At 49.4% G+C, this 26726-nt stretch overlaps 1 protein-coding gene across 1 annotated transcript in view; it reads left to right on the plus strand.

Annotated features, from left to right (window-relative positions):
* Positions 1-26726, plus strand: part of RAB6B (RAB6B, member RAS oncogene family) — a 53457-nt gene that overhangs the window by 17516 nt on the left and 9215 nt on the right. Inside the window, exon 2 of the mRNA XM_065943054.1 lies at positions 10138-10196. Coding sequence (XP_065799126.1) covers positions 10138-10196 — 59 coding nt within the window. The remainder of the gene's footprint in view (positions 1-10137; positions 10197-26726) is intronic.

Below are 26726 nucleotides of genomic sequence, written 5' to 3' on the forward strand. Positions count from 1 at the left end.
AAGCTAACATCCTTTGGTCTTTGGCTTTTCATTTAATCATTTATTTGTAGCGGACACTGGTCTAGGCCTATGAGTGAGAACATTGGCTTGGGCAGTGCTGTTGTCTGGTCTGGTTAGCATCCTTGATTTTCATCTGCAATGTTTTATAATTAATTACATAAACATGTAAATTTGCTGCATGATTTCTGTACTCCAGACTCTTTGCAAGAACTTTCTGCTATTCAGCTCTTATTGAAAACTCACTATTAAATGAGTAGTTTGGTTTTATCTTATGAATACTGTGAACTCTACAGTTGGTCCTGTTCACTTTTTTTTGCTTGACTCTTTTGACTGTCAGGAGTCTTGGGCAATACCTTAGTCTGACTTTAATGATTGAGTCTGACTTAATATGTTTTAAGGTGTATGTCTATGAACAAACTTTTTTTCTCCCGCCTTCTCTTTTTAGTTTATTTGTCCCTTGTCTTATATCGCTCTCAAAGTTCTTAGTTGCAAATAAGAAAAATCTATTCTCACTCTCCCGTTGATTCAGGCAGACAGTCAATGTATCAGAGCAATGACTAGGGAGCTCAGAGTCTCTGGGAGGCTCCGAGGACCAGGCTTGGAGCAGCAGCCTGAGTCATACCAGGACTGGTCCAGGGGGAGAGACAGTCCATGTGAGAGAACTGGCAAAGACTGATGCTGAAACCCACGTCATGGCCGCCCCTGCATGCAGAATCCAGGGACATCCCACACCTCACTAGATTCATTTCTGGTGAGTCTCCCGTGAGTATCTAGTGGGAGAAGCCTAAGTCAGATGCTTCCAACAGAGCTGCAAGAGAGACTGCTGCATTGGGGAGGATGGCGTTAGACCTCCCCAGGGTAGTAGGGGCATTCAAAGGGATTGGGCAGCCATTCACTATTGTTATTGATAGGTAGCTATTATATCCTGGTATTATTTTAAGCACTGATAGCTTCAAAATTCACCATTTTGTGGGGAGAAAGAGGAGAGGGTTAGTGCAGATGAGTGCAAGCACTCCTGTGCACAGCTCCCGGCCCGGCGCACCCTCCCTGGGCCCCTCGATCCTCTCTTCTTCCACCAGAGCAGACAGCGGAGCACAGGCCCTTCTGTGCTCTCAGGGCCCCAGGTTGATGCAGGTGGGAGTGGGCGTGAAATGTTGGAAGGTCAGTAAGAACCGAGGGTCAGAGGGACTCCACTCATACTCATAGCAGGAAATGAGCCCCTCCCTTGGTCCCTTTATCCAGCTGCATTTCAGCTTGGTAAGCATTGTCAAAGTGGAAGCAGCCCTTAAAGACTACCTAACCTGACCTCATTGGAATAATGACCTGTTAGCTCCTTAAGTGGCGAAGCTGAGATATACATTGTGGGGGGGGGGGGGGGGGAACAGAGTGAACAACACCCTACTGCCCCTGATCCAGGACAGACTTTCCTGGTGTCCTGGGCTCAGACAGAGCAGATAGGGACAGGTGGAGGACAGTGAGGAAGCAAGAGCGTCAGGGATGGGCCAGGCTCCTGATTGGAGCAGGAGAAAGGGCCTGGGCCAGCCCAGGGCCCCCACCCCACACACACACACTGTCTTGCAACCCCTTCTTTGGCTTCTTCTTCCCTCCTCCCTCCTCTGTTCTGTCTTCCCTGGATCCCCCAGTGAAGCCCAGGTGACTGAGCATCCTCTGGCAGAGGGAATTAACACACTTAATTAAAGTGTCCAATGAAGAGCTTTGCATACTTCTTAATTACAGTTTGAGTCCTTTGGGGGATGGTTTGAAATGGAATTTTCACGTGTTTCCTCATTTAGCCTACGGTGAGCCAGCTGGCCCCTCAGGGCTCAGGTAGGAGCTGGCAGAGCCCTATTCTGCAGCAACGTTTCTGAGTACAGGGTGGCAGGGCGTGTGCAGTGGGAGCCTGGCCCCTGGGCCCGCATGCTTGTCCACCTTGCAGGAGGGTGGGGCTGAGTTTTCTGGTTGTGAAAACAAAACAAAAGGAAACAAGAATCCCACAGATGAAGCTCATGTCTCCAGCTGTTGTTCTTGTCACCACAGGGCCTGGGGGCTGTGTACCCCATGATCAGGCAGTAATGGGGGACTTTGTGGATAGGGTGTGCAGGGGAATGGTGGAACCCTCTTCCCAGGCCCTGCAGAGCAGGGACACTAAACAGGGAGGGCCTGGCCACCTTCCCAGCATCAGGACGAGGACTGGACCCCTTGGTGGGCAGCCCTTCCCAGCATCTCCCATCTATGTTCTAGAAACTGAGTGGATGGGAGATCTGAGTCACCAAGGCCCATCGTAGGAGTGGGTTGCTTGGCCTGATCCTTGGGGAGTCAGATTTGCCTGTTTAGCTCCGAGTGACAGACCTTTGTGACAGCTGTGGACATTTCTGCTACCGGGGCTGGCTGATAGGGGCTCTAGGCCAAGGATGCAGCGACACTTTCCCTTCTCTAAAATCACAGGCGACTAAGAGGAGGGCAGCCCGCCACAGCAGCCTGGAGATGGCAGTGAGCCCTGACACAGCTTCCCCACCTCCCACCCCGGGCCCAGCCCTCTGACCCCAAGGAGGACCAGACGGGACCCACCGACCATTCAGTGGCACACGTACACTGGTGTGGGTGGTAAACATGAGCATGCCACAGAGAACAGATTTTGGGGCAAGTTTCGGGCATGGCTTAGTGAGGGGGAGACTCTTCAGGTGGGGCATATGCTGCCAGGCCTTGGCAGACCCTCCATCAAGTCTCCAGCTAATTTCTTGTGCTCTGTCTCACATTTTGCCCCATTCCTGGCCCTCCTGGAAATCTCTCTACCTCCATCCACCTTCACCCACACCTGCTGTAAAGATGGCAGGGCAGAGAGGAGTCCTTCATGGAGGGAGACAATGTTGCATTGGGGTCTGAGGGTTCACAGCCTACTCAGGTGTCAGCCCATGACCCGGGTGCCAGTTGCACCCAGGAACTCTCATGGGCACTGACCCCAAAGTCCTGGGAGTCTTTGGCTTCAGGTGGTAGCAGTGATGAGATGTGGGTAAGGGACAGCTGTGTGCAGAGGACGCCTTAGCCTCATGTCCCCATCTGGTCACTCCCCTGGGTATGTCACTCCCCTGATGTCTTGTCTCCACCCGTCAAGATCCAGCCCAAGTGCCACCTCCTGCAGGTGGATGTTCAATTACTCAGTCATGTCTGACTCAGCGACCCCATGGACTGTAGGCTTCCCTGTCCTTCACTATCTCCTGGAGCTTACTCATGTCCATTGAGTCGGTGATACCATCCAACCATCCATCCTCTGTTGTCTCCTTCTCTTCCTGCCTTCAATCTCTCCCAGCATCAGGGTCTTTTCTTTTATGGTTAATGTTACTTGCACTGTATATAAGAAGTAATTACTGGGTTTTTCTGCTTCCATTTCAACTTTGGAAACAGGTATTAATAGTTTCTTATGAAGATACACATACACAAACCCTTTGATCTAGCAATTTTTACTTCTCGGTTTTTCCCCAAGAGAAATGAAAACATAGATCCATAAAAAAAAATGTGGGTACACATGTTCATAGCACTTTTACTCATTTTATTCTTGTTGAGTCACTAAGTCATGTCCGACTCTTGCCCATTCCATACACTGCAGTGCACCAGGCTTCCCTTGTCCTTCACTGTCTCCTGGAGTTTGCTCACACTCATGTTCATTGAGTCGGTGATGCTGTCTAACCATCTCATCCTCTGCTGCCCCCTTCTTCTTTTGCCTTCAGTCTTTCCCAGCATCAGGGTTTTTTTCCACTGAGTTGGCTCTTTGCATCAGGCGGCCAAAGTATTAAAGCTTCAGCTTCAACATTAGTTTTTCCAATGAATATTCAGTGTTGATTTCCTTTAGAATTGACTGGTTTGATCTCCTTGCAGTCCAAGGGACTCTCAAGAGTCTTCTCCAGCACCAGAGTTTGAATGCATCAGTTCTTTGGTGCTCAGCCTTCTTTATGGTCCAACTCTCACATCTATATATGACTACTGGAAAATCCATAGCTTTGACCATATGGACCTTTGTTGGCAAAGTAATGTCTCTGCTTTTTAATACACAGTCTAGGTTTGTTGCAGCTTCCTACAGGACACCTCTGCAATTCCCCAGCAGACAGTGACCTTGTCTTTTTTTTTTTTTTTGGCCTCTCAGTAGCCCTGTCTCAAGTTGCCTGCCATCTTGGGTGTTTGCACCTGAATCTTGCTCCGTCAGCTCAGCTGGGCTGCTGCTGCAGAGCAGAGGGTCATCTGCTTTCCACTGTGGATTCTGTGCCCAGCCTGGGCCTAGCACAGAGTGAGCCCCCGGCGGGTGTTTGAGCGAGTAGAGATGCCTCACGTCCTCTGCTGCTACCTAGAAGCCATCTGAAGTTACAAAAATCCATTTACCTGGGACCTGCACTAAGATGGGGGTGGGGGTCATGGGAGGCTGGGGGAGTAAGTCGCCCCATGGCTGAGATCCAGGTGAGTGCTGCTGGCTATAGCTTTGACTATAGCATTGACTATACGGACGTTGGTTGGCAGAGTGATACTCTACTTTTTAATACGATGTTTAGGCTTGTCATAGCTTTCCTTTGAAGGATCAAGTGTCTTAATTTCATGGCTGCAGTCACCATCTGCAGTGATTTTGGAGGCCAAGAAAATAAAATCTGTCACTGCTTCCATTTTATCCCCTTCTATTTGACATGAATTGATGGAACCGATGCTATCATCCTCGTTTTTGAATGTTGAGTTTCAAGCCAGCTTTTTCACTTTCCTCTTTCACCCTTATCAAGAGGCTCTTTAGTTCCTCTTTACTTTCTGCCATTAGAATGGTATCATCTGCATCTCTGAGGTTGTTGATATTTCTCCTGGCAACCACTCCAAAATTTAGTGGCTCAAGACAATGAGGCTATATTCTTTGCTCAGGAATCTATAGTTTGGGCAGGTCCTAGCAGGGAAACGGTGTCTCTGTCCCACTTTAATGGCTCCAAGGCTGGGCTTGAGTCATCTGAGGGCTCGCCCACCCACAGGTCTGCTGGCTGGGGAGGGTCTCCATTTCTTGCCATGTGGGTGTCTCCGTGTGGTCCTCCTGCGTGTAGGCTGCCTTCAACTTCCTCTAACATGGCAGCTGGGTTGGAGGGCTAGCTTCCAGAGTGTGAGGGGGCTGGAGCTCTCCAGACAGAAGCTGTGCTGCCTTTTTAACCTTGCCTTTGGAGTCACACACAGTGCCATTTCTGCCATAGCCATAGCCCCGCAAACTTCCCCCCAGAGAGAGTGACAGAGGTGCCCTGTAAGGAGAGCACGTGGGCTGGGGTGTCTTTTGTGAGCCATCACGGGCATTATGATCTGGCACATGTTTCCCACCGCCTCTCTGCATAAGACCCTCCGGAAGCACCTGCCATCCCTGGGAGGAAATTGTGCTCTGCGGTGTGGCCACAGGCTTGGCCATCTAGCCCTGTCCCACTGGGCTTGCTTCTGATCTGGGTTTAAGCCAGTGCCCGTACAGAGCTTCCTTGGACAGTGTTGGTTATCTATCCCTCCCACACCGGGTTTGGCCCCGTTTCCCCTGAGACCAAGGTCAGAAGTGGACCTGGAGGGCCCAGTGTGTCCCCAGGGCTCCTGGCCAGGCTGCTGCCCTCCTTCACTGTGATTAGCTTGTTGCCTCCCATCCCACCGCCTCACACAAGCTTCTTGTCTCCCTGCCTCAGTGCTCACGCTGTGCCCTCTGCCTGAAATACCTGTTCTCCTCCAAACCCCCATTTCCCCATCGGGCTACTCCCCACCCCTTGTGGCCTTCCTGACTGCCAAGCCGCACCCCCACCCCAGGACCCCTGCCCTTTGTGACCTCCCGCTCTGCTGCTGCCCAGACCTTTCCATAAAACAGCGCCACATCCTGCACGAGGCGAGGTCTTAGGCGTCATACCTGGGTTTATACGTCAGTACCTCTGCTTCCCAGCCTCATGACCTTGGAGACAAGAACCATCTTATTGGATCCCGATGAGGATTAATGAGGAAAACTAAGAATTTCTTGTCTGGTGCTGAGTAGAAGTTCAGTAAGAACGTTTCCATTGCTTCTTTCTGGAGCCTCCTAGTAAGTGCTCAGGATGAATTTTCTCACCCTCATTTGGGTGAAAGAGGGAAAATGCATCTCCCTGCTTAATCATGTGGGCCTAAACTGCCAGAAGACTATGAGAATATTGCTGAGCTGTGAGCAGAGAGGAAAAAGCTCAGTAATGATTTGCTTGCTTAATTTTAATAAAATCCTGCCAAAAGAGCTGAATCTTTGCCCTGAAAAGAGCTCTGCATTGCTGTGGTGGTATCTGAGAGCTGTCCTAGGGGCAGTGGGGCAGTGTGACCTTGAGAACAGAGCTATGTGGGCAGGATGGCCCTCCCAGAGGATGCAGGGGGCCGCAGAAGGATGGGGGGCCTCAGGGGAGGGCCTCCTTCCCCTCCCCACCCAGCCCTGTCTGAGCTGCTTGAATGCGCGGCCCCTCTTGGGCTCCCCTTGGCCGCACCCAAGTGGCCATGCCCAGTCAGGGGATGGCTCCAGCTGTCCGGCAGCTCTTGGTGGTGAGCCTGAGAATGACCCGGTGGGTGGGCTCTCCATATCCAGGTTCCAGCACCTTCCACTTGGGGCAGTTGTTGAGGGTGGGGTGTGGGGTCAGGAAGAGGCCTCTGCCCTTCAGGCGGAGAGGAATGTGGATGTGGGGGCCCCTTGACCCGCCCCACTTCTCGACGTGACACAGGGCATCAGTGGGTGAGGGGCTCCTTGGTGAAGCTCTGTCTCAGGGCCCTGGGGCCAAAATGTGGAGGCTCCTTTCCCGCTGCTGGTGCCGGACAGCATTGCCCGGGGCTCTACTCTGAGGGGTGGTCGGTCCCCTTCGGGCTGGTGAGCCCCGCCCTGGAGCCCCCGGGGCCACGGATCAGGGTGGAGGCCCGGCGGTCAGTCTTACCCAAATTGGGGCCGGGACAGGACACACTGGCCACGGATACTTGCCTGCAGTGAAGGGCGCAGACCGAGGCCGAGGCGAGGAGGAGGCCTGCAAGTAGGGAGGCCAAGTTGACAGGTTCAGAGTCTGAGCCACACTGGCGATCAGTCGTGGAAAGAGTATGTGTGGTCTTGGGAAAGCTCTGAGGCAGGGAAGAGGAGGGCTTCTGTTCTGAGAAATGAAATAACTGACCTGGAAGAATGGGAAGAACTCATTCCCTTTTGCATCAAATCCATAATGAGACTGTCATTCAGTCCAGGCCTCAGTTTGGGGTGCTACACCCCAGGTGTCTTAACCCATCCATCCTTGATTTTCTAAGCCTGCCTTTTGCCTGAATTCCTAGTTTCTGGCCTTCTAGGTTGGGTCAAGCACTGCCCGAGTAGGGGGAAACTCTGCCTCTTGCCCATCCCAAGGAAAAGGTTCCTTGGCTTAGGCGAAGCTATTCCTGGAGCTCCATGACATCTACAGCAGTGGCAGTGATGACCTGGCAGAGTCCTGTAACCCAGCATGACCCAGAGATGCCGAGGAGCGTGAGGCGTAGGAACTCAGTTCCTGGTCCAACCTCCTCATCCTGGCCCTGCTCAGCTCTGCCCTGGGCAAGGAGCTGTCAGCTTGTTTCCCTTGTATAAAATGGAGGTGCATAAGTACCCGACTCAGAGTTGAGGACTAGCCAGGGTAGTCTTAGGGGCTTAGTGTTGCTGCAAGCACAGAAGTCCTACAGGCTTTAGGCAGGCGGGTGTCCCGTCTCCCCTGTTGATTGCTGCCGTGTAAATCTGTGCCTGGCACAGCCCCTGTGGTGTGTCCGACATGACCTCCGTAAATACCTCAATAATGTCATCTTTTATTGGGTCTGTGAGAAAACTGAGAAAATACTGACACTGGCCAAGACCCCAAACCTAAAAGGTTGTCCTGTGTGGTCCCCAAAACGCTACTCATTTCTTGGGCGTTTTCTCCTCCTGCCTAGCCGTTACCCTGGAAGCCACTGTGAAGCCACTGGTCGTGGCTGGTGCCCTGAGAAGGGACTTGGCAGAGAAGCCTCGCAGAGATTTCTGCTCTCTCAGCTCCTCCATGAGCCTCCTGTTCCCTCCGTGGCTTTTAGGGGTTCTGCTGTCTCTCCTGCCTGTCCTAGGGAGGAGCCTGTTGGAGAAAAGGACCGTGTCCCTTCCCCGAGGGGTAAGGTGCTGCGTGTCACCACAGACGGGAGCTCCCAGCCGGCCGTGCAGTGCCTCTTTTCCTGAGGCGGCAGGAACTTGCCATTGCTCTTGGAAGAGGAGGATCCACGCGCTCCCTGATTCCGTCCTCTTCCTGCTGGCTTGGGGTTGCCCCACTTCTCACTCTGGGTTCCCTTAAACAGTTAACAGCCACACTTTTCTGAGGCCTCAGAGTCAATCCTCCCAGCGTGGGAAGCCCCCACTTCTCATTTTCATGTGAATTTAAGCAGAGATTTAAAGCAATTGGAAAGCACTTTACAGATTTAATTTGTACTGGATGCTCAAAGGGCAGTTTCCAGGTGAACTTAGCCAAGAGATCCTGGGTGTATTACTGCTCACCCCAGAGATGTTCAGCAGAGAAATGGGGCTATTCTGACAGCAGCAGACATACTGCAGTTCAGTCCTGGCACTACCTGAGCTAAGCTGGTATCAGACTGCTCAGGTTTAAGTGGGGGACTCACAGTCCCCCACTAGACTGACACCTACCTCAGACACCAGCTGTGAGTGAGGTCCCCAGGGTCCTGCCCTTCTGATCAACTGGGTACAAATCTGGGGGTTCCCACAGCCCTCCTCAGGTTCCATAATTCACCAGAACAACTCACAGAACTCAGGAAAGCACTCTTACTTACAATTATAGTTTTACCACAAAAGATACGAATCAGAAACAGCCCAGTGAAGAGACCCAAGGGGTGGAGTCTGGGCAAGCCTGGAACCAAGCTGCATGCCTTCTTCCTGTGGAAGACGGCTGCTCTTTCCTTAGAAATGCCAGCTGTCAGGAGAGGGCTGCCCTTGTCTGCTGCACTGCTGAGGCTTCCAAACTGGAAAGGAACCTTTCCCAGAGGAGCCCCGTTGGGTTGCCCTGCTCCGTCTAACCAGGGACCAGCCACCCTTCCAGGTTCAGCCTGTGGACATCCCATCCGAAAACTGGGGAGAGGCAGAATGGAGAACTCTTGGGCGCTAGATCTTTTGCTCTCCCTGCCAGAGTTACCTGTGTCTCACAGCCCAGAGCAGAAGGGACTCTGAGTCAAGCTCAGCGGGTCCAGTCTACCTCTGAGCCTCCCAGGGCCATAGTAGAGGCTTGGTGGGATGGTATAGCATTCCATGCTGGGCCTGACCCAACAAATGTTCCTCTATCGCCCTTCCTCCCCACCCAGATGCTCAGAGATGCTGCTACTGCATTTCTACCACTGCCAGGCCTCAGGGGACCTGCACAGGGTTAGGTCAGAAGCCAAATCCTGCAGTTTGGGAAATCAGAAGTATTTACGGGATTCCCCAGAGACGTCCTTTTTCCCTTAGTCCTACCAGTAGTTCTCAGTTGGAGATGTTACTGCCCTTAGCGGGATTTGCAGATGTGCAGGGGAGTCCTCGCTTGTCACAATGACTGGGGATCCCACTGGTACTTACCCAGCAAGGTCCAGGGATGTTAAATATCCAGTGAGGAGCTGGGCAGTCAGGTACACATTTTGAAGAATAGTCCTGCCCTTGGGAGACACTGGGGAATGATCCATTTACTTCCCCTGCCTTCTGGTTCCTTGGAGAGTCACCTTCCTCATCAGTCCCCAGGCTAAAATGAAACAGCATGCCTCTATCCCAGCCTGTGACCAAGGGCAAGGTGTTATTTCCAGGTGAATGTAGGCCTGTGACAGAAGCATTCTGTAATGCACACACTTTCTCTGATTGTTCTTATATGGCTCTTATGGGTCAAGGAAGACCTGGATTTGTGTGATAAGTGTTCACAGAGCGGGGAGAGGCCTTCTCCTTGGTTCCTGGCAGGAAGTCCTCTGCAGCCCAGCCGATATAGACTTGGATACCTCACCTCAGTGTCCCTCTCTGGGATCCCACCTCCCACTGTTTCTGCATCTCATCTTTTCCTCTGGGCTTTTTGATTTCATTATCTGTTTTCATTGCATGAAGTGTGTTTTTGAGGAGCCTAGCCGGGATCACAGCTGACCCCCTCTCTTTTTGTTTTACAGTCGGGAAGACATCTCTGATCACACGGTTCATGTACGACAGCTTCGACAACACATACCAGGTGAGTTCCCGGGTCCCTGCCCCTCACTAAGCCTCATGGTGTTTGTAGCCTTGATGACTGCCTAGACACCATGCCAGCCACCCTCCCAGGACTGCTGATGCTGGAGGAAAGTAGAGTGTGCATGGGGCCCAGGGCATCTATGTTGTCTTGGAGGAGCCTCCCATTTGCACCCTGGTCCCAGCCCAGTAAAGACCCTGAGCCCTTCTGAAGCTCCAAACCTCAGTAAGAAAATGTTTCCAGGAGAGAGAGGACACCTTTCAAACTGTGTTCTCCTGCCCCCATGGCACATCTAAATCATTTACAGTGTTTGGATTCTTGGGTGTCATCATATGGAGGAGGATGAACAAGATTCTAAATGCGAGTCGTGAAAGAGCAGTAGGAAAATGTGCTTCTCTAGCGTGGCTGTTGGCTGGACCTTCATATGTGCACACACACACACACATACACACATACGTGGTTGCAGGGGCCCTTCCTTCCCTGGAGAGACTAGTGTGATGGGCCTACACTGCTCTATGTGGGCAGGAGGCTAGATGAAGTGACCTGTGTGCTTCTGACTCTCAAGGGACATTTGGAGTCAAACAGAAATGGCTCCAGGAACTGAAGGCTGAGCTCTTGAAGGTCAGTAACATTTTACTTTTCTGGCACCATGGATGAGTGGTGAGGCTCGTCAAATGAAGTGAATTTCCCCTGCAACTATAGCTTTTATCATAAGGCACCAAACTTAATCATTTCAACTATTTTTAAGAAAAAATTTATTGTTCCTTAAGACAGACAAATAATAGTGCATTTTTCTGAGCCAGTGGGTTCTGTGAGATAGTAGTTCTAAGGGATGTTAGTAGGTGTTGTTTGAGGAAAAAAGGCAAGAGACTGAGGATCACTGGTGAATAGAATTCTACTGCAGGATTTCTCAGGGCCTTTACCATATCAGTATATGATTTTGATCTGCTGAAAGATATAGTGTGCAGAGTCTCCCAGATGTATTTGATCATGGAATCCTTCTGTCCTTGAGTCCTCAAAGGATAAATATTTATAGAACACCCTGGGGACTGTTGTGCTAAGAGGTCTCCCCACTTTCCCGGACTTACAGAACATGCAGAGCACAGCTCACTGCCAGTTATAGTTCTGTGTCTACTCTTTAATCTGTCTGTCTCACTCTGGACCAGTCAGCATCTTTGCCTAAAATACAGCCCCTTTCTCTGCCTCCCTCTTATCCCTTCTTTTCTTCTGCTGTCATTTGAAATACCAGATAACTAGTAGACTTGGTAAGAATTGACTAAAGGGTAAGGACGTGGGGTCCCGAGTGATGTACACAACCTGGGACATCAGCTCCGGATGACTGTCTCAGTCACGCTTTGTCACGTTTGGTACAGGCCATGCTCTGTACCAGGGTGGGCTTGTGAGAGGCTGCCCTTCACTGCAAGGGTAGTCGTCCTGCATCACTTTACATCTAATCACAGCCCTAACTTCAGTTCTTAGGTCTGACTTGGTGTTCACTTTGTGTGTGTGTGTGTGTGTGTGTGTGTGTGTATGAATGATCTCACAGACGTTATTTTGATTATTTGATCTTTCAAATGTTATAATACTTATACTTATTGATGCCCCATTGATAATAGTGATACTCCTGGCTGGTTGGTATTCTTGGCAGTGATGGGCAGCAGAGGAGGCCTCAAGGTCTTTGCAGTGGTCCTCAAGAGTCACTGTGGTGCTTTGTTGTGGATCAAAGCCTCAACTTCTCCCCATGTTGTTTGAGTCCCTCAGAATCTCAGCCCACCTCTATCTTCAGTGTCATCTCCCATGACCCACTGCTTGTCCTATATCCTGTGGTCCAGGGGCCTCCCCGCTTGCTGCTCCCCAGACAGTGACACTCTGAGGCCTCCAGGCCCTGGCTTATGGTGTCAGCTTTGCTGGAATGCCTTTCCCGCTCCTCCTTTTTGGTGTGAAATGTTCTTCTGACTCACCAAGGCTCTAGCGCACATCTGCCCGTGGCTGGGCCGTCCCCATGCTCTGTGCCCCGTGGTTGGGTCATGCCCATGCTCTGTGCCCCATGGCGGCCGTCCCCATGCTCTGTGCCCGTGGCTGGGCCGTCTCCATGCTCTGTGCCCCGTGGCTGGGCCGTCCCCATGCTCTGTGCCCTGTGGCTGGGCCATCCCCATGCTCTGTGCCCCGTGGCTGGGCCATCCCCTTGCTCTGTGCCCTGTGGCTGGGCCGTCCCCATGCTCTGTGCCCGTGGCTGGGCCGTCCCCTTGCTCTGTGCCCTGTGGCTGGGCCGTCCCCATGCTCTGTGCCCCGTGGCTGGGCCGTGCCTCGCTCTGTGCCCGTGGCTGGGCCGTCCCCATGCTCTGTGCCCATGGCTGGGCCGTCCCCATGCTCTGTGCCCCGTGGTTGGGTCATGCCCATGCTCTGTGCCCCATGGCGGCCGTCCCCATGCTCTGTGCCCGTGGCTGGGCCGTCTCCATGCTCTGTGCCCCGTGGCTGGGCCATCCCCATGCTCTGTGCCCCGTGGCTGGGCCGTCCCCATGCTCTGTGCCCCGTGGCTGGGCCGTCCCCATGCTCTGTGCCCCGTGGCTGGGCCGTCCCCATGCTCTGTGCCCCGTGGCTGGGCCGTCCCCATGCTCTGTGCCCCGTGGCTGGGCCATCCCGATGCTCTGTGCCCGTGGCTGGGCCGTCCCCATGCTCTGTGCCCTGTGGCTGGGCCGTGCCTCGCTCTGTGCCCTGTGGTTGGGTCATGCCCATGCTCTGTGCCCATCTGCAGCTCCCTCTGCCCAGCCCACTGTCCTCCTGGCTCTACAGGAACTCCGTCTGCTTCGGCTTCTGGATGGGCTCTCGGCTTGGCTGAGGCCAGGACCATCAGATTCAATGCTGCGTTCTTGGGCCCTCTCAGGGCCTGTCCACAGCTGGTGTCAGGTGCCTCTTCATACCACTGTGGCTTCGGGAGGACTGTCTGCCTTGCTTTTTAGACCCCATCAGGCTAAGTTGCCACAGCGGCCCAGTGTCAATGTCCAATGTTGTGGAAACAAGCAATGAAAGCCCAAGTGCCCTCCCCACCGCAGGCTTTTCTGACTTCTTTTTTTTGGACTGCAGGTGGAATTTCTTTCCCAATACCTTTTAAAATGGTAATTAGTCTGGGAGGCCGGGGCTCCAATTCTGTGTGCACACAGGCCCATTTTAATAAATTCTCTGGAGATGGAGAGAGGGAAATGTTATTTTTTCTTAACATGATGGCAGAGACACTTGGGAAGTAGACACCAACCCCGAGGGCTCTGGGGATGTTCCCAGTTGTCCCCTGCACGGTGATCACTCCCCAGCACTGCCCACTCATACCTCAGGTATCAGCCCTGTAGCCCCGCATTGCCCTCCCCACCCCCCAGCCTTGATTGGCTGAGGTGCCCAGACAGTTTTCAGAACTGATTCCCTCACTCCCATCTTTGCTGTGTGTCTCTGGCTCTGTCTCCTGTCCCCCTCCCCTGCTCATGTACTCTGACAACACATGTTTGCCACGTCCTTCCTCTGTGTTGGCCACAGAATCTGGCTGTGCCTTGAGCCAGGCCATGGAGGGTACAGGGTGTTCAACCTCATCCTGTGTGACAGCACGTCCCCACCGCCCCTGGCCATGTCTGGGACTGAACTTGCCTGCGACCCTGGGGGCTGGCGTGAGGATCCGGGCATGCAGAGCGTGGTTCCCCACCAGACCTGTCTGGGATCCTGCTGATGAGGCTGTGGCAGCCCTAGAATCTCGATGGGGCTTGGGCTCATGGGGCAGAGTGGAGAGCTACTGGGGCTTCCTGAAGGCTGGCTCTGATGGGATCAGAGAAGCCAGAGTTTGCAGGAGACGGGCCTGGGGGCCTGGGCCAGGGCAGGATGGCAGTCGCAGCAGGGCCCACAGACTTGGGGCAGCTCTGTGAATGGAAGGGCAGGGAGGGCATCACTCATCAGTCATGCAGGGCTGGGTGAGGGGGCCTGGGCCAAGCCTGAGCTGGACACACAGAATCGCGGGAGGGCCGAGCGAGCAGAGTAGGCCTGTGGGGTGCAGAGGAGCGAGAGGCTTGAGTGGGCCCTGGGTTTCTGTCCAGACACCCCGGAAGAGTATCAGTACCATCAACACAAAGGAAAACGAACAGTCGAGTGGGACGTAATGATGGCACAGCCGAGTGAGGATGTTTGAAAATGGCTATTATGTGAGTGGGTCCAGGAAGGGCTGGCAGGATCTGGATCCCTGAAGCCTTAAGAGCTGATGAGTTTCCTGGGTCGGATTATAGACAGCAGGTGGAGGGCCAGGAGGAAAGACCTTTCTCCATAGAATCCAAGGTGCCACGTGTCCTTAGGTGGTGTTCAGGTAACCACCCGGCACCCGAGCAGACGGGAGGGCCTTCACCCCTGTCGAGGTGGGCAGAGTGGGGTCACACACTGAGTCAGCACATCCTCTGATATTGGCTCCTTCTTTTCCTTCAAAACAATGCTGCCTTCCGAGGCCTGGGTTGAAATCCCACCTCTGTCACTTAGCCGAGAGTCTGGGCTAGCATCCCAGTTTCTTAGTATTGTGTTTTTTAATCCAGAAATTATTTGGATGGCATTTAACCCCTACATCACCTAGACCAGTAGCCTCAAACTTCAGCAGTAGGAATGTGGTCAATTTGTATTTAAAGCATAGCAGCATGGACGCCTTAAAGCCTAGATGATGGGGAATTTTAGACCAGAAATACTGTTGATACAAATGTGCATTACCATGCTCTGTAGAGAGCAATACTAAACAACAACTCCACTGCAAATTAAGTTGATGATGATGAAGTGAAGTGAACAATAACTTGCTCACAAGTGTTTGTATGGGAAACCGTGGCCCTCCTACCCATGCCTGCACGTGCATCTGTGCAGAGCTCTGGCACTCTGCCGGGTGCTGCCAGGTCCCCAGACTTCTGGCAGAACACTGAACTCTGTCTTCAGCCAACTCTAGCAACATGGTGATTTTATCATTATTAATACAGTTAAGAGTTTCATGTTTCACAAATATTAGGTTCTGTGGTCAAAATGTGAGGCAACACTCTTATACAGTGAAATACCCCTAAATGTCAGGCAGCTTGGCAAGATGACCCTGCCCTCAGACACCCACTGGAGCAGCACCAGTCACCCAGGTGCTCCATTTGGACATTTACCTAGGACTGGTCTGAGGGCAGATTGACTGTGACATCTTTTCTTTCCCTCCCTCCTCTCCTCTGGCTTCTCTTCCACTCTTTTGTCAAGCATATTAAAATTAGCTATGTGGTCAGCCTCTAGTACAGAAGGCTGACTAACCTGGCTGAAACAAGGGAGGGTTTTGGTTTTTCAGATGCAAGAAGTCACAGCGGGCCTTGAGATGGCCCAGCTGTGCGGTGATGCCATCAGGCACATCCCAGGCCCCTGGGCATTCTGTTTTGCCTTCTTGTTCTGTGGGTTTGTATCTTCATGCAGTTTGGCTGTTGCTGCTTCAGACATCAACCTGTGCATTCAAGGCAGGAAAAAAAAGGATAGCAAGAACTTCCCTAGAATCCCATCCCCCTCCAGCAGACTGCAGCTTGTGTCTTATTGGCCAGAACTGAGTCACCTGATCACCATCACCCTCTAGAGAGGCTGGGAAAGCAGTTTTTCTTTTACAGTTTCAGGCCTGCAAGGGAGTGGGAGCTTGCCAGTTGGTATTCAGGGGAAGTCCAATAGCACCTGCTAGTGTTCATAAGTGAAGTGGCCCCATCATATAACTCTGGCCCAGGTTTTAGTAATCCTTCCTAATTTACTTTGTGGGTTGCTTATAGATGCACTTAAAAGTTCTCCCCCTAGAACCTCTTTCTCCCTGAGAGCCGAGGAGAGGGCTTGTGCATTGGAATCATTTGTGAGCCTGTGGGAGAGCTCTCAGGGGAGCTTCAGGCCACACATTCCTCTGCATCTGTGTAGCTTTTGGAAGAATTGATTAATTTTGATAAAACTTAACCCCTTATTTGGGCTTCCCAGGTGGCACTCGTGGTAAAGAACCTGCCTGCCAATGCAGAAGACATAAGCGACGCAGGTTCGATCCCTGGGTCAGGGAGATCCCCTGGAGGAGGGCATGGCAACCCACTCCAGTACTCTTGCCTGGAGAATCCCAGGGACAGAGGAGCCTGGCGGGCTACAGTCCATGGGGTCACACAGAGTCGGACATGCCTGAAGCGACTTGCATGCACACATACAACCCTTTGTTTAAAGTTGGAAAGTATATATTGTTGGTTGATGTTTTAGAGCATAGTCAGGAAATGAAAGAGCAGTCAATACCTATTTATATTGGTTGGTAAGTAGCACAAGCCAGTTCCCATTGGGAGGAAAGTGGCCACGGGGACTGTGTAACCTTTGAGGCTAAAGCATCAGAAGGAATCCAGGTACCTGCCCTGTAGCCTTCCAGACAACCGCCCCTCCCCCAGGGTACTTGGTTGAGCTGCTGGCCAGGCCAGACCCTGCCCAGCGTGTTTTCCAGAAGCTGTTGTCTCCCTCCCCTGCTGCACCCACTTGCTGGTCTGAATCCCTGAGTTTCACCAGCTTCATTTGCATGCTCATTTGCATGACTTTATCGTGATACTCTCCTCTGAGGGTTGGTAGTGCAGGGCATAAACAGCAGCTTCATTGTCAAGGGCCTGCCATGCTCAGCTGCTTTCTGCCACTTGCCAAGATGCTTCCCCAGCCACAGGCCAAGCCCTGGCCAAGGCTGAAAGAAGACATGCATACATTCCTTTTCATGGTTTCTTTTCCTGAGAAGAGAATCTCGAGTCAACTTATGCAAATCACCATGCAAATTTCTACCACAGACTTTATTACTGTGTCTTGTCAGAAAGTAGATGCAAAATTACATTTCATAATAAATGCACGTAGCAAAAACGATTTCAACAAGTGCCTCAGGAAACATCTCTTTCCTTGGGCATGTGCTGGGCCAATGGGAGCTTTTGTGCAGAGGGAGGTGTATATTGTGCCATCATTCTTCACTGTGTGTCTGAGCCCCTGTTAACACTAGTTAACATACCTGAGGAAGAAGATAAACGTGGATGCAGCTATGAAATCTGTCTTGTTAAGGTTCCTCCTTTTTTGTATAAGATGAAGTGCCTGCCATTTTCCATAAGCAGTACAGTTGGCAATATTAAAGGAATAAATAAGCACTGCCAGGTTTGGGGTGATCCAACCACAGCAGGATGCAGTCTGGCTTCCTTGGAAGGTCATCAGTAGAGGAGGCTCACCCAGCACAGCCACAGAGGGGAAGGGAGGGAAGGATCGTGGGGGTCTTGGAGAGTCCCCAGAGTCAGGCCTGCTGCCCTTGTTATCCTCTTTCCATCTTTGTGGAATAGTTTCCTGCAAGAATAATTCACTGCCTACTTCATAAGAGGAAACAGAATACAGAGAGTGAATGCTGTGTTTCCTTTGGAACTCATTTCTCTGAAGGTCAGCCTTTCCTGAAGCTCTATTAACACTCATTTACTGGGGATGTGAATAGCAATTGTAAGCACCAAGATTCCCAGGACCAAGAGTTTGGGAAACAACAGATTACATGGAATTGTTCCTGATTCTTCAGTGAAGGACTTCTCAGAACCTTTACTGTGTCAGTGTGCTTTAGGCCCCCCAGTTCGCACTGGAACATGAAACCTTGTTCCTAGAAACACTTGCTCACAGTTCACTTTCATCCTTGTAGATGGCCTCTCTCATGAGGCTATGTTCCACAAAACCAGCCTGAGAAACGCTATTGGATGTAGGTTGAGTGGGTGGGTTTCTTCTACAGCTTCTCTTGGAAGTCCTACCATCAGTCGGTCAGTCCTCATTTTGTCTGTACAGAGTACCGTCACATAGTCTAACTCACTTGATCCAAGAGTCCTTGAAGGAAGTTATGATTGTCCCCATTTTAGAGATGGGAAGCTGAGGGTCAAAGAAGCTGTCATTGTTCCAGGACAAGCCCATTAAGGCACCGGCAGAAGTCCCTGAAAACAGACCAAGGACCCATTTGGATGAGGCACTCGGCTAGCTGCACGCCAGATCTCCAGGGCTGGCCGTGCTCTGCCCCAGGAGGCATTGACAGAGCGTCTAGGTTTGTTGTCAGAAATCTGTCCTCCTCCCGCATGGAGGCTCCTGGTCACCTCAGTCTCTTGGCCTCTGGCATCACCAGGGCTGTGTGCGTATCATTGATCTGGGCTTTACCTTCAAAGCAGAAATGACTTCCTCCCCATCTCACCTCACACTCATGCCTCACAATCTTTTTACATCTTTTTCTTTCCACCTGCACATACATAGCTGCATGCACACCTGTGTGTCTCCACTCATCATATGTCTACTCACACACATTCATACACATGTTCCCCTCAGTACACACACACTGTATGACTTCTACTGAACTTTGAAGGGAGGTTGTGGCACTTAACAGGAAATCAGCAAGATTTCTGGGGCCTTTTGTAGGAGGGTGTGGCCTGCCTGTGGTGGTGGTTTAGTCACTAAGTCATGTCTGACTCTTGCTACCCCATGAACTGTAGCCTGCCAGGCTCCTCTGTTCATGGGATTCTCCAGGCAAGAATACTGGAGTGGGTTGCCATTTCCCTCTCCAGGGGATCTTCCTGACCTAGGAATCGAACCTGGGTCTCCTGCACTGCAGGCAGATTCTTTACCAACTGAGCTGTGAGAGAAGCCCGTGGCCTGCCTGGGTAGCTAGTTATTCTTTTTGTCTGGTGTTCCCATATTATCCTTCCAAATAATTCCTGCTGATCTGTTTTCAAATTCACTGACTCATCTGTCATTTGCTGTCTACTGTTAAGCATTTTAAAACTTCAGGTATTGTATTTTTTGTTCTAAATTTGTATTTGCTTCTTTATAGTTTCTGTTTCTCTGCTGAGATCTTAAAATCTGGGCATTCATTATGAACATGTTTTTCTTTATATGCCTGAGCATAATTATATTAGCTATCTAAAAATGCTTGCTGCTTTCAGCATCTGGGTCACCTCAAGGTTGGTCTCCATTTAGTCTTTTCTTTTTTTTTTTTTTGAATATGGCTTTCACTTTATAGCAGTTTTGAGCTGTATACTACACATTGTGATTAAGACTATGGATTCTGCTTGTTCCTTTGAAATAACATTTGTTGAACCCAGATTTTCAATTCTCTTCCCTGTGGTAGGCAGCAGTTTAAAGTTCTGTTCGGCTTTGTTTGCCTGTCTGTTTGGTTTTCGGTCTTAAGCTGCTTATGGTCTCTTTGGGCCAGGGATTTGAGTAGCATTTTCATGCAGAATTTGGGGTGCCCTGTCTGTGGCGTTCTCATCTCCAGGATTTTCCACATTTTCTAGCGCTGTGATAGTTTTATGACCTATTCTTTCATTTTTAACCAATAAGACTATGGGTTTCTTGCCAAGTGTTAGCCCCCACCCCTCAGCTCCAGCCAGAACTGCCTTCGGGTGAATAAACAATCATAAAAACAGGAGGCTCACCCAAAGCCATTCTCTTAAGTTTTTGACTCCCCTCTAGGTTCTACTTGTTTGTAAGTGCCTTCAGGTAGTAGTTTGTTACATTTTGCTTAGAGTTTATCATTGTAGTCTGCAGGAGGGTTGGTCTGATAGGAATTCTGCCATTGTCAAAATCAGAACCCTTGTCCCCTCTGTCTGGGATTTACTCCCCCATGCCTCCAATCCACTACTTCTCCCTCCTCCTGCATGCACACGTGCTCAGTCGCTTCAGCTGTGCCAACCCTATGGCCTGTAGCCTGCCAGGCTTCTCTGTCCACGGGATTCTCCAGGCAAGAATACTGGAGTGGGTTGCCATGCCCTCCTCCAGGGGATCTTCCCTACCCAGGGACTAAATCTGCGTCTCTTGTGTCTCCTGCATTACCAGTAGCGCCACATGGGAAGCCCCCCCCCCCCCTTAGTGCCCCTCAATTACAATAGTCCTTCCCATCTGTCTAATCTGTGTTCTGATTAGTTCTGTGTGCTCGTCTTAGCTCCTCCACAAGTTTGGAAATTCAAGGCTGAATCCTGAACTCTGAATAGGTGTTAACCATGTGGAAGAGCATTCCAGGAGAGTGAACAGCTCCTTATACACAGGGACCAGAGTCTGTTTTGGTCTGTGAATAACACATAGTAAGCACTCAAGAGTGCTAAGTGAATGAGTCTTACTTACTTACACCATATGCCAGAAAGGAGCTGCCCAGGGAAGACCATTACTGCCTTCTCCCTGTATATCTGGCCTGTCTGGGAGTGATGGGCTAGAGCTGGCAGTAGTGTAGGGCCAGCTGCTATGCCTTGTGTCTGGAAAAATAAATGATGCTGAGGAGCTAGAAAATTTCTGGTAATCAAGGCCATCTTAAAAGTTCTTGTTTCTGTTCTGCCCTTAGCTGACTTTTCTTGTTGTTGAAATGCACATGAACTTCCTCTTAGGTGGACTCTGCCAAGCTATGGCCAATGGCCACAGATTTTGACACTAAGGAACCAGATAGGATGTGACCCCCCCTGCACACACTCAGCGACAGCTTCAGAAATGAAGCGACTTCAGGAAGCAGAGGGAATACGGCTCAAGTGTCAGGAGGAGGGGCTTTGCAGTCAGGGAAACCTGGGCCCTAACCCTGCCTCTGCCACCCCACCTGGACGAACTCAAGCCTGAGTGAGCCTTGGTTTCTTCATCCGTGATTAGTCCTTTCTGCCGGCATGGGCATCTCCTTGTCTCTTACCTCAGGCAGGGAGTCTGCCCCTCCTTCTGGGTACCATAGCCTCCTCAGACCAGTTATTGCAGGAGCTCAGAGTCTGCACAGCTGTTTGCAAACTATTCCTCAAATGAGTTATTCAAGGGCTCGTCTGGAATTCTGATTCCCAGACTGACACCCCAGAGATTATGATTCTGTCTGTCGGGGCTGGACTCAGCAACCTGCATATTTAACAAGCTTCTGATGTGATTCTGAAGTAAGTGATCCATGGACTACATGTTGAGAACTACCAAATCACTGGCCAGTGGGAGAAACTGACCGCCGTGAGATCTTTCCAGTTTAATAGAGAAACTGTTAGGAGAGGGGCCCTGAGGCCAACCTGGGGGCTTGGAAAATGACTTGCAAAGGAGTGGATCTTGATCTCTAAATAAGTTTTAACCTTGTGAAAGAGCATTAGAAAAGGCAGGGAACAGCATTAGCAAATGCACAGAAATACAAAGTGAAATGTGTGTAAAAGTCCTGACCACAGTCTTATTGCTAAAGTGTAAAGTACAAGCTGGGCAAGAGGGGAATGAGATCAAAGAGGGGAAGCTAGGAGCAGGCCCTATGCAGGCCAAGCTCAAGCCTTTATACGGTTTCCTGGAGGCAGTAGGTAGTCATATGGTAAGATCTATGTTTTAGGAAGATTACGCTGGTGCTATGTGAAAGATGAATTATCCAGGAGAGGGACTTCCCTGGTGGTCCAGTGGTTAGGAATCGGCCTGCCAATGCAAGGGACATGGGTTTGATCCCTGGTCTGGGAAGATTCCACATGCTGCAGAACAGCTAAACCCGTGCACCACAGCTACATTAGAGACCGCAAGCTCCAACTCCTGAAGCCTGTGCAGCTAGAGCCTGTGCTCTGCAACAAGAGAAGATGCCACAATGAGAAGCCCTCACACTGCAACTGGAGTGTAGCCCCTGCTTGCCACAGCTAGCAAAAGCCTGCATGTAGCCATGAAGACCCAGCATAGCCAAAAATAAATTAATTAATTAATTTAAAAAATCATCCAGGGGAGAACCTGGGGGCAGAGAGATGAGTCAGGAAGCTGTTGCAGCTATTCAGGTAAAAGAGGTCGGGGGACTGAACTGGGGCAGTGATGGTGGGAATGGAGAGAAACGGGAAGTTGAAAACATTCTGGAGGCAAAATGTCAGCTCAGTGATCCTCTGCTGTGAGGGAGTGGACTGTGAGGAAGTGAATGTGAGAACAAGGGAAGAAGAGGAACTCAGGAGGGCTTCCGGAGGCTTCGGCACCTGCAGAGGTGGAGGTGCCTTTCATGGGGAGAGCAGAAGAAGTAAGCCAGGAGGGGAGAGTGGGCTCCTTATGGGATACACTGTGTTTAGTGAGGGGTCTAGAAGACACGTGGATGGATATGTTCAGTAAGCGATCGGCTACCTGGATCTGGGGCTCAGGACAGAGGTGAGGCCTGGGATGTAGATTGGGTAAATCTACATTTACCCAATGTAAATGTAGTACATTTAAATGAGGTACCCAACACAAAACAGTCGGGAATGCCAATGTTTTAAGAACAGAGAAATGAAGAGGATCCTGTAAGAGGCTAATGAGGAGCAGCAGCTAGAGAGGCAGGGAGAGCCAGAAATGAGTCATGTCATGAAAGCAGAGGAAGCCAGAGTGTCAAGGAAGAGGACTCCTCCACTGGGTCAAGTTTATCTATTACTAGTAGAGTCTGGCCTATAGAGTGTCCTTAGAATTTGGACATGAATGGCCATGGCGACCACAGCCAGAGCAGCCTCAGTGGGCAGAAGGGCAGGAGCCAGACCACCTTCACCAAGCAGTGGGTGGGAGGAGAAGAGGTGGGGACAGCTGATTTGGGGCCCTTTCCCAAGAAGCCTACCAATGGAATGGAGGTGAGAGATTGGCAGAGAGCTAGAGAGCCACTTAGTGACAGGGACTTATTTTTTTTTTTTTTAAAGATGCAAGAATTTTAAGAATGTTTCTTGGATGAAAGGAAAGAGTGAGTAGAGAATGAAAGGTTGAAGACAGAGAAAAGATCCTTGATGGCTAAGAGGGTCAGAGCCAAGAGAACCCAGGGAGAGGCTTGCTTTGATAGAAGGAGCAAATGTTCACCACCTGGAGGGATGGGAAGACAGGTGGACACACAGACAACTTTGCAAATACCTTTGAATCCTGACTCTCTCATTTCCAGCTGTTGATGCTAGGCAAGTAATTTAACGTCTCTTATGCAGTTGACCCTTGAATAATATGAGTTTGAACTGGGCTGGTGCACTTTATGCAATTGCTTTCAGTATTAAATACTACAGAATTTCACCATCTGCTGTTGGTTGAACAGAGGAATTGAAGTACATATACAAAGGGCCAACTATGAGTTATATGCAGATTTTCCACTGTGTGGAAATCTAACCCCCACGTTGTTAAGGGATCAACTTTAGTCAGTTTTCTTAGCAGAAATGTACAAATACTAAAGAATATAACTCATAAAAAGTTAACGTAAGTTAATTAATACATATAAAACACTTAGGACAATGGCTGGCACATGATAAGCACTCAGATGTTTAACCATTGTAACAACAGTAATTATTATTATTATATTAGAGGGGGAAAAGCAAGGAATGAAGTGGTTTGTACATAATATAAAGTAACATTTGAGGCCATCTTGTGAGAGTAAGTCTCACTGAAGATGAGATGGGGCAAAGCAGAGGGGAGGATGTTATGAATTATTGCTAATATGGATAGAAGTAGGAGGTGGTCAAGGACAAGTCATGTGTGTTTATATTTACCCACAGACTTACCTTTTCTGGTGCTCCTAGATCCCTTCTTTAAAGATTCAAACTTCCATCTGTAAAATTTCCCTTCAGCCTGAAGTATTTCTCATAATGATGGCTCAGTGGTGACAAATCATCACAGCTTTCCCTTATCTGAAAATGTTTCTGTTTTACCCTCACTATTGAAGGACATTTTCACTAGCTGCAGAATTATGGGCTGACATGATGGGGATGGTGGTGGTGGTTTCTTTTAGAATTTTAAAGATGTTGTTCCATTGTCTTCTGCCCTCAGTTGTTTCTGAAGGGAAATCAACCATCATTCCTGTCATTGTTTCCTTGTGTGTATTGCATCTTTCTGTTTCCTAGCTGCTGTCAAGGTTTTCTCTTTATCTCTAGTTTTCAGCAATTTGACTATGACTTGGATGGGTGTGATTTTCTTTGTCTGTATCCTGCTTTAGGTTCACTGAACTTCTTGAAGCTGTGCGCTGATGTTTCTAATCAAATTGAAAAAGTATCTGGCTATGTATGCATTTTTTGTTTTGTTTTTGTCTTTACTCTTTCTGAAACCCCAAGTGCATATGTGTATATGTGTATGTGTGTGTTAGTGTATATATATATATATGTATATATATATACATATATATCTATCTCAGGTCTTTTATATTGCACTTGAAGTTCTTGAAGTTCTATTCATTTTTTAATTTATCTCTTTAGTCTGTGCTTCAGTGTGAACAATTTCTTTTGACCTGTCTTCAAGTTTACTGCCCTCTCCTCTGAAGTGTTCTCGCTACTCTTATTCAAACCCAGAGGATTTTTATTTCAGATATTGTGTTTTTTTGTGTGTAAAGATTTATGGATTTGGGGACTTCCCTGGTTGTCCAGTGGTTAAGACTCCATATTCCCAATGCAGGGGCCTGGATTCAGTTCCTGGTCAGGGAACTGGATTACCATATGCCACAACTAGAAGATCCCGCAGGCCACAGCTCAGATCTGGTGCAGCCAAATAAATAAATATTTTTAAAAAAAGATTTCTGGGTTTTATTTTAGTCTCCCTCTCTCTCTTGAAATTCACCCATTATATTCATCTTTTTCCTCTACATTTTTAGTGCATTTATAATAATTATTTTAAAGTCCTTGTCTGTTAATCCAGTGTCTGGGTCATATGGATATGTTTCTATTGAGTTTTTTTTTAACCCTCACTTATTGGCTTAAATCTGCTTCTTCATGTCTAATCCTTTCTTATAGTGTAGTGGGCATTGTTAATAATAAGTTTTAGATTCTTGAATTCTGTTACCTTCCTCTGAAAAGTACTGAATTTTATTTTAATGGCATTAAATTATGTGCAACTAATTTTTTTGAAGGGTTTACTTACCATGCTTAAAGTTTTTTATAAGATAGGTCTCTTTTTGTTTTTCCCTTAGTCCTCTGATATAACCCTTATTTCTGAGATGATGTCCTTTCTCCCAAAGCTGACCCTTCTGGGGTTCTAATGGAAAGCCTGAGGTGTTACCAAGTCCTTCTGACTTGGTGGGACTAGAAAGCTACCTCAGGGGAAAAACTGGTTAAGCATAGGATCTCACTTTGTTTTCTTTCCTTCCTTTAGAGGTTATAACCCCTCTATTTGTCTGCCTGTTTGGGTCACTTTTCAGCGATTGCAAATTATTTCTTGTACTTGTCCAGGATTTATAGTAGTTGTCTTGGGTGGGTTAATTTAATACAAGCTATTTAATCATTATTGGAAGCAGAATTTAGGGAGATGTTTTTGAGCTGAGCTGATGGCTCAGCTGTGACCAAGGACACGTGCTTTGGCACCAGGTTGTGGGAAGGTCTTGTTGCAGTGGCTTGGCAGCCTGGTTGGGTGGAAAGTGTGGCCAGTCTAAGAGAGTGGGCAGTTAAGGAACCAGATATTTCTCTGATATAAAAAGAAGCATGAAATTGAGAATAAAGGTAGGAGAGAGCTGGAGAGATAGGAAGTTGGTCCTTTTAGCCTGACTCATCATTACTGCTGACTTGGTCAGACTGTTATTAGGGGTAATAAAGTTGGTGAGTGTTCAGTAGATGGCTTTTATGATTATGGAGGCCACTGAGTTGAGCTTACTAGGGCCTGATCCACATGGCACAATCCTTGTCATGTCATCTGGTGACTTCTCTGTCCTCCATGGAAGCACATATGAGGTGAAATGGGATTGTTGTTACATTATCATCAGGAACATCACCATCCATGCTGCCTCCCCTTTAGGGGTATATTTCTCTGGTTCTTTGCTCTATTAGTTAGGTCAGAGCTAAGGTATGTTAAAAAGAAACCCCAAATAACTGTGGTTTAGGGAAGATAGTTCAGTTCTCTGTCACACAATAGTCTAAGAGTCTCAGACTGCAGAGACAAGCTCTACAGGGCAGGAACTCGGGCTTCCTCTGTCTTGTTCACCAGTCATCACCACTCTATCACTCTCATCTACATGGGCCAGTATGACTGATTATCACCTGTCTTTATTCCAAGCAGTGGGAAAGGGCGAGGGGCAGCTGTGGGTACATCCCACCTCCCCATGAGGGACCCATCTCAGAAGGTACACATGTCACCTTCACATCCCATTGGCCAGAACTTAGCTACCCAGCTACAAAGAAAGCTGAGAAATACAGTCTTTACTTGGGGCAGCTATGAGTTCATTTTTATGTTTGGAGCTCTAATGCTGTATAAAGGGAGACTTCATATTGGGGACAGCCACCAGTCCCCGTCACCAATCTTGAGGTCATGAACCTGGTTTTTAGCTCAAGGGTCACTGTGGAAGGAGCTTGACAGTCACTGGGGAACCCATTGAGCACTGGAGTTGAGGGATGTCCACCTGCTCTGTACATTTCTCCTGTGGGTATCAGCAGACAAGGGTCATTGCTCTAACATATACTAATAAAACAGACGTAATGTAGCTGGTAAGGAACAAAGCTCATTCCACAAGCTGCCTGTCAATTCCCCATTCCCCAGCGGCTACACCATGCTGGAAAGGTGTACAAAACTGGGGTTGAAAGTGCCCAAGTGATGCCAAGATTTTACGCTGATCCTCCTGTGTCTGCCATTGGTTGGCAGAGTCACAGTAGGCATGGG

The sequence above is a fragment of the Muntiacus reevesi genome, chromosome 8, assembly GCF_963930625.1.
Source record: "Muntiacus reevesi chromosome 8, mMunRee1.1, whole genome shotgun sequence".
Classification (NCBI taxonomy): Eukaryota; Metazoa; Chordata; class Mammalia; order Artiodactyla; family Cervidae; genus Muntiacus; species Muntiacus reevesi.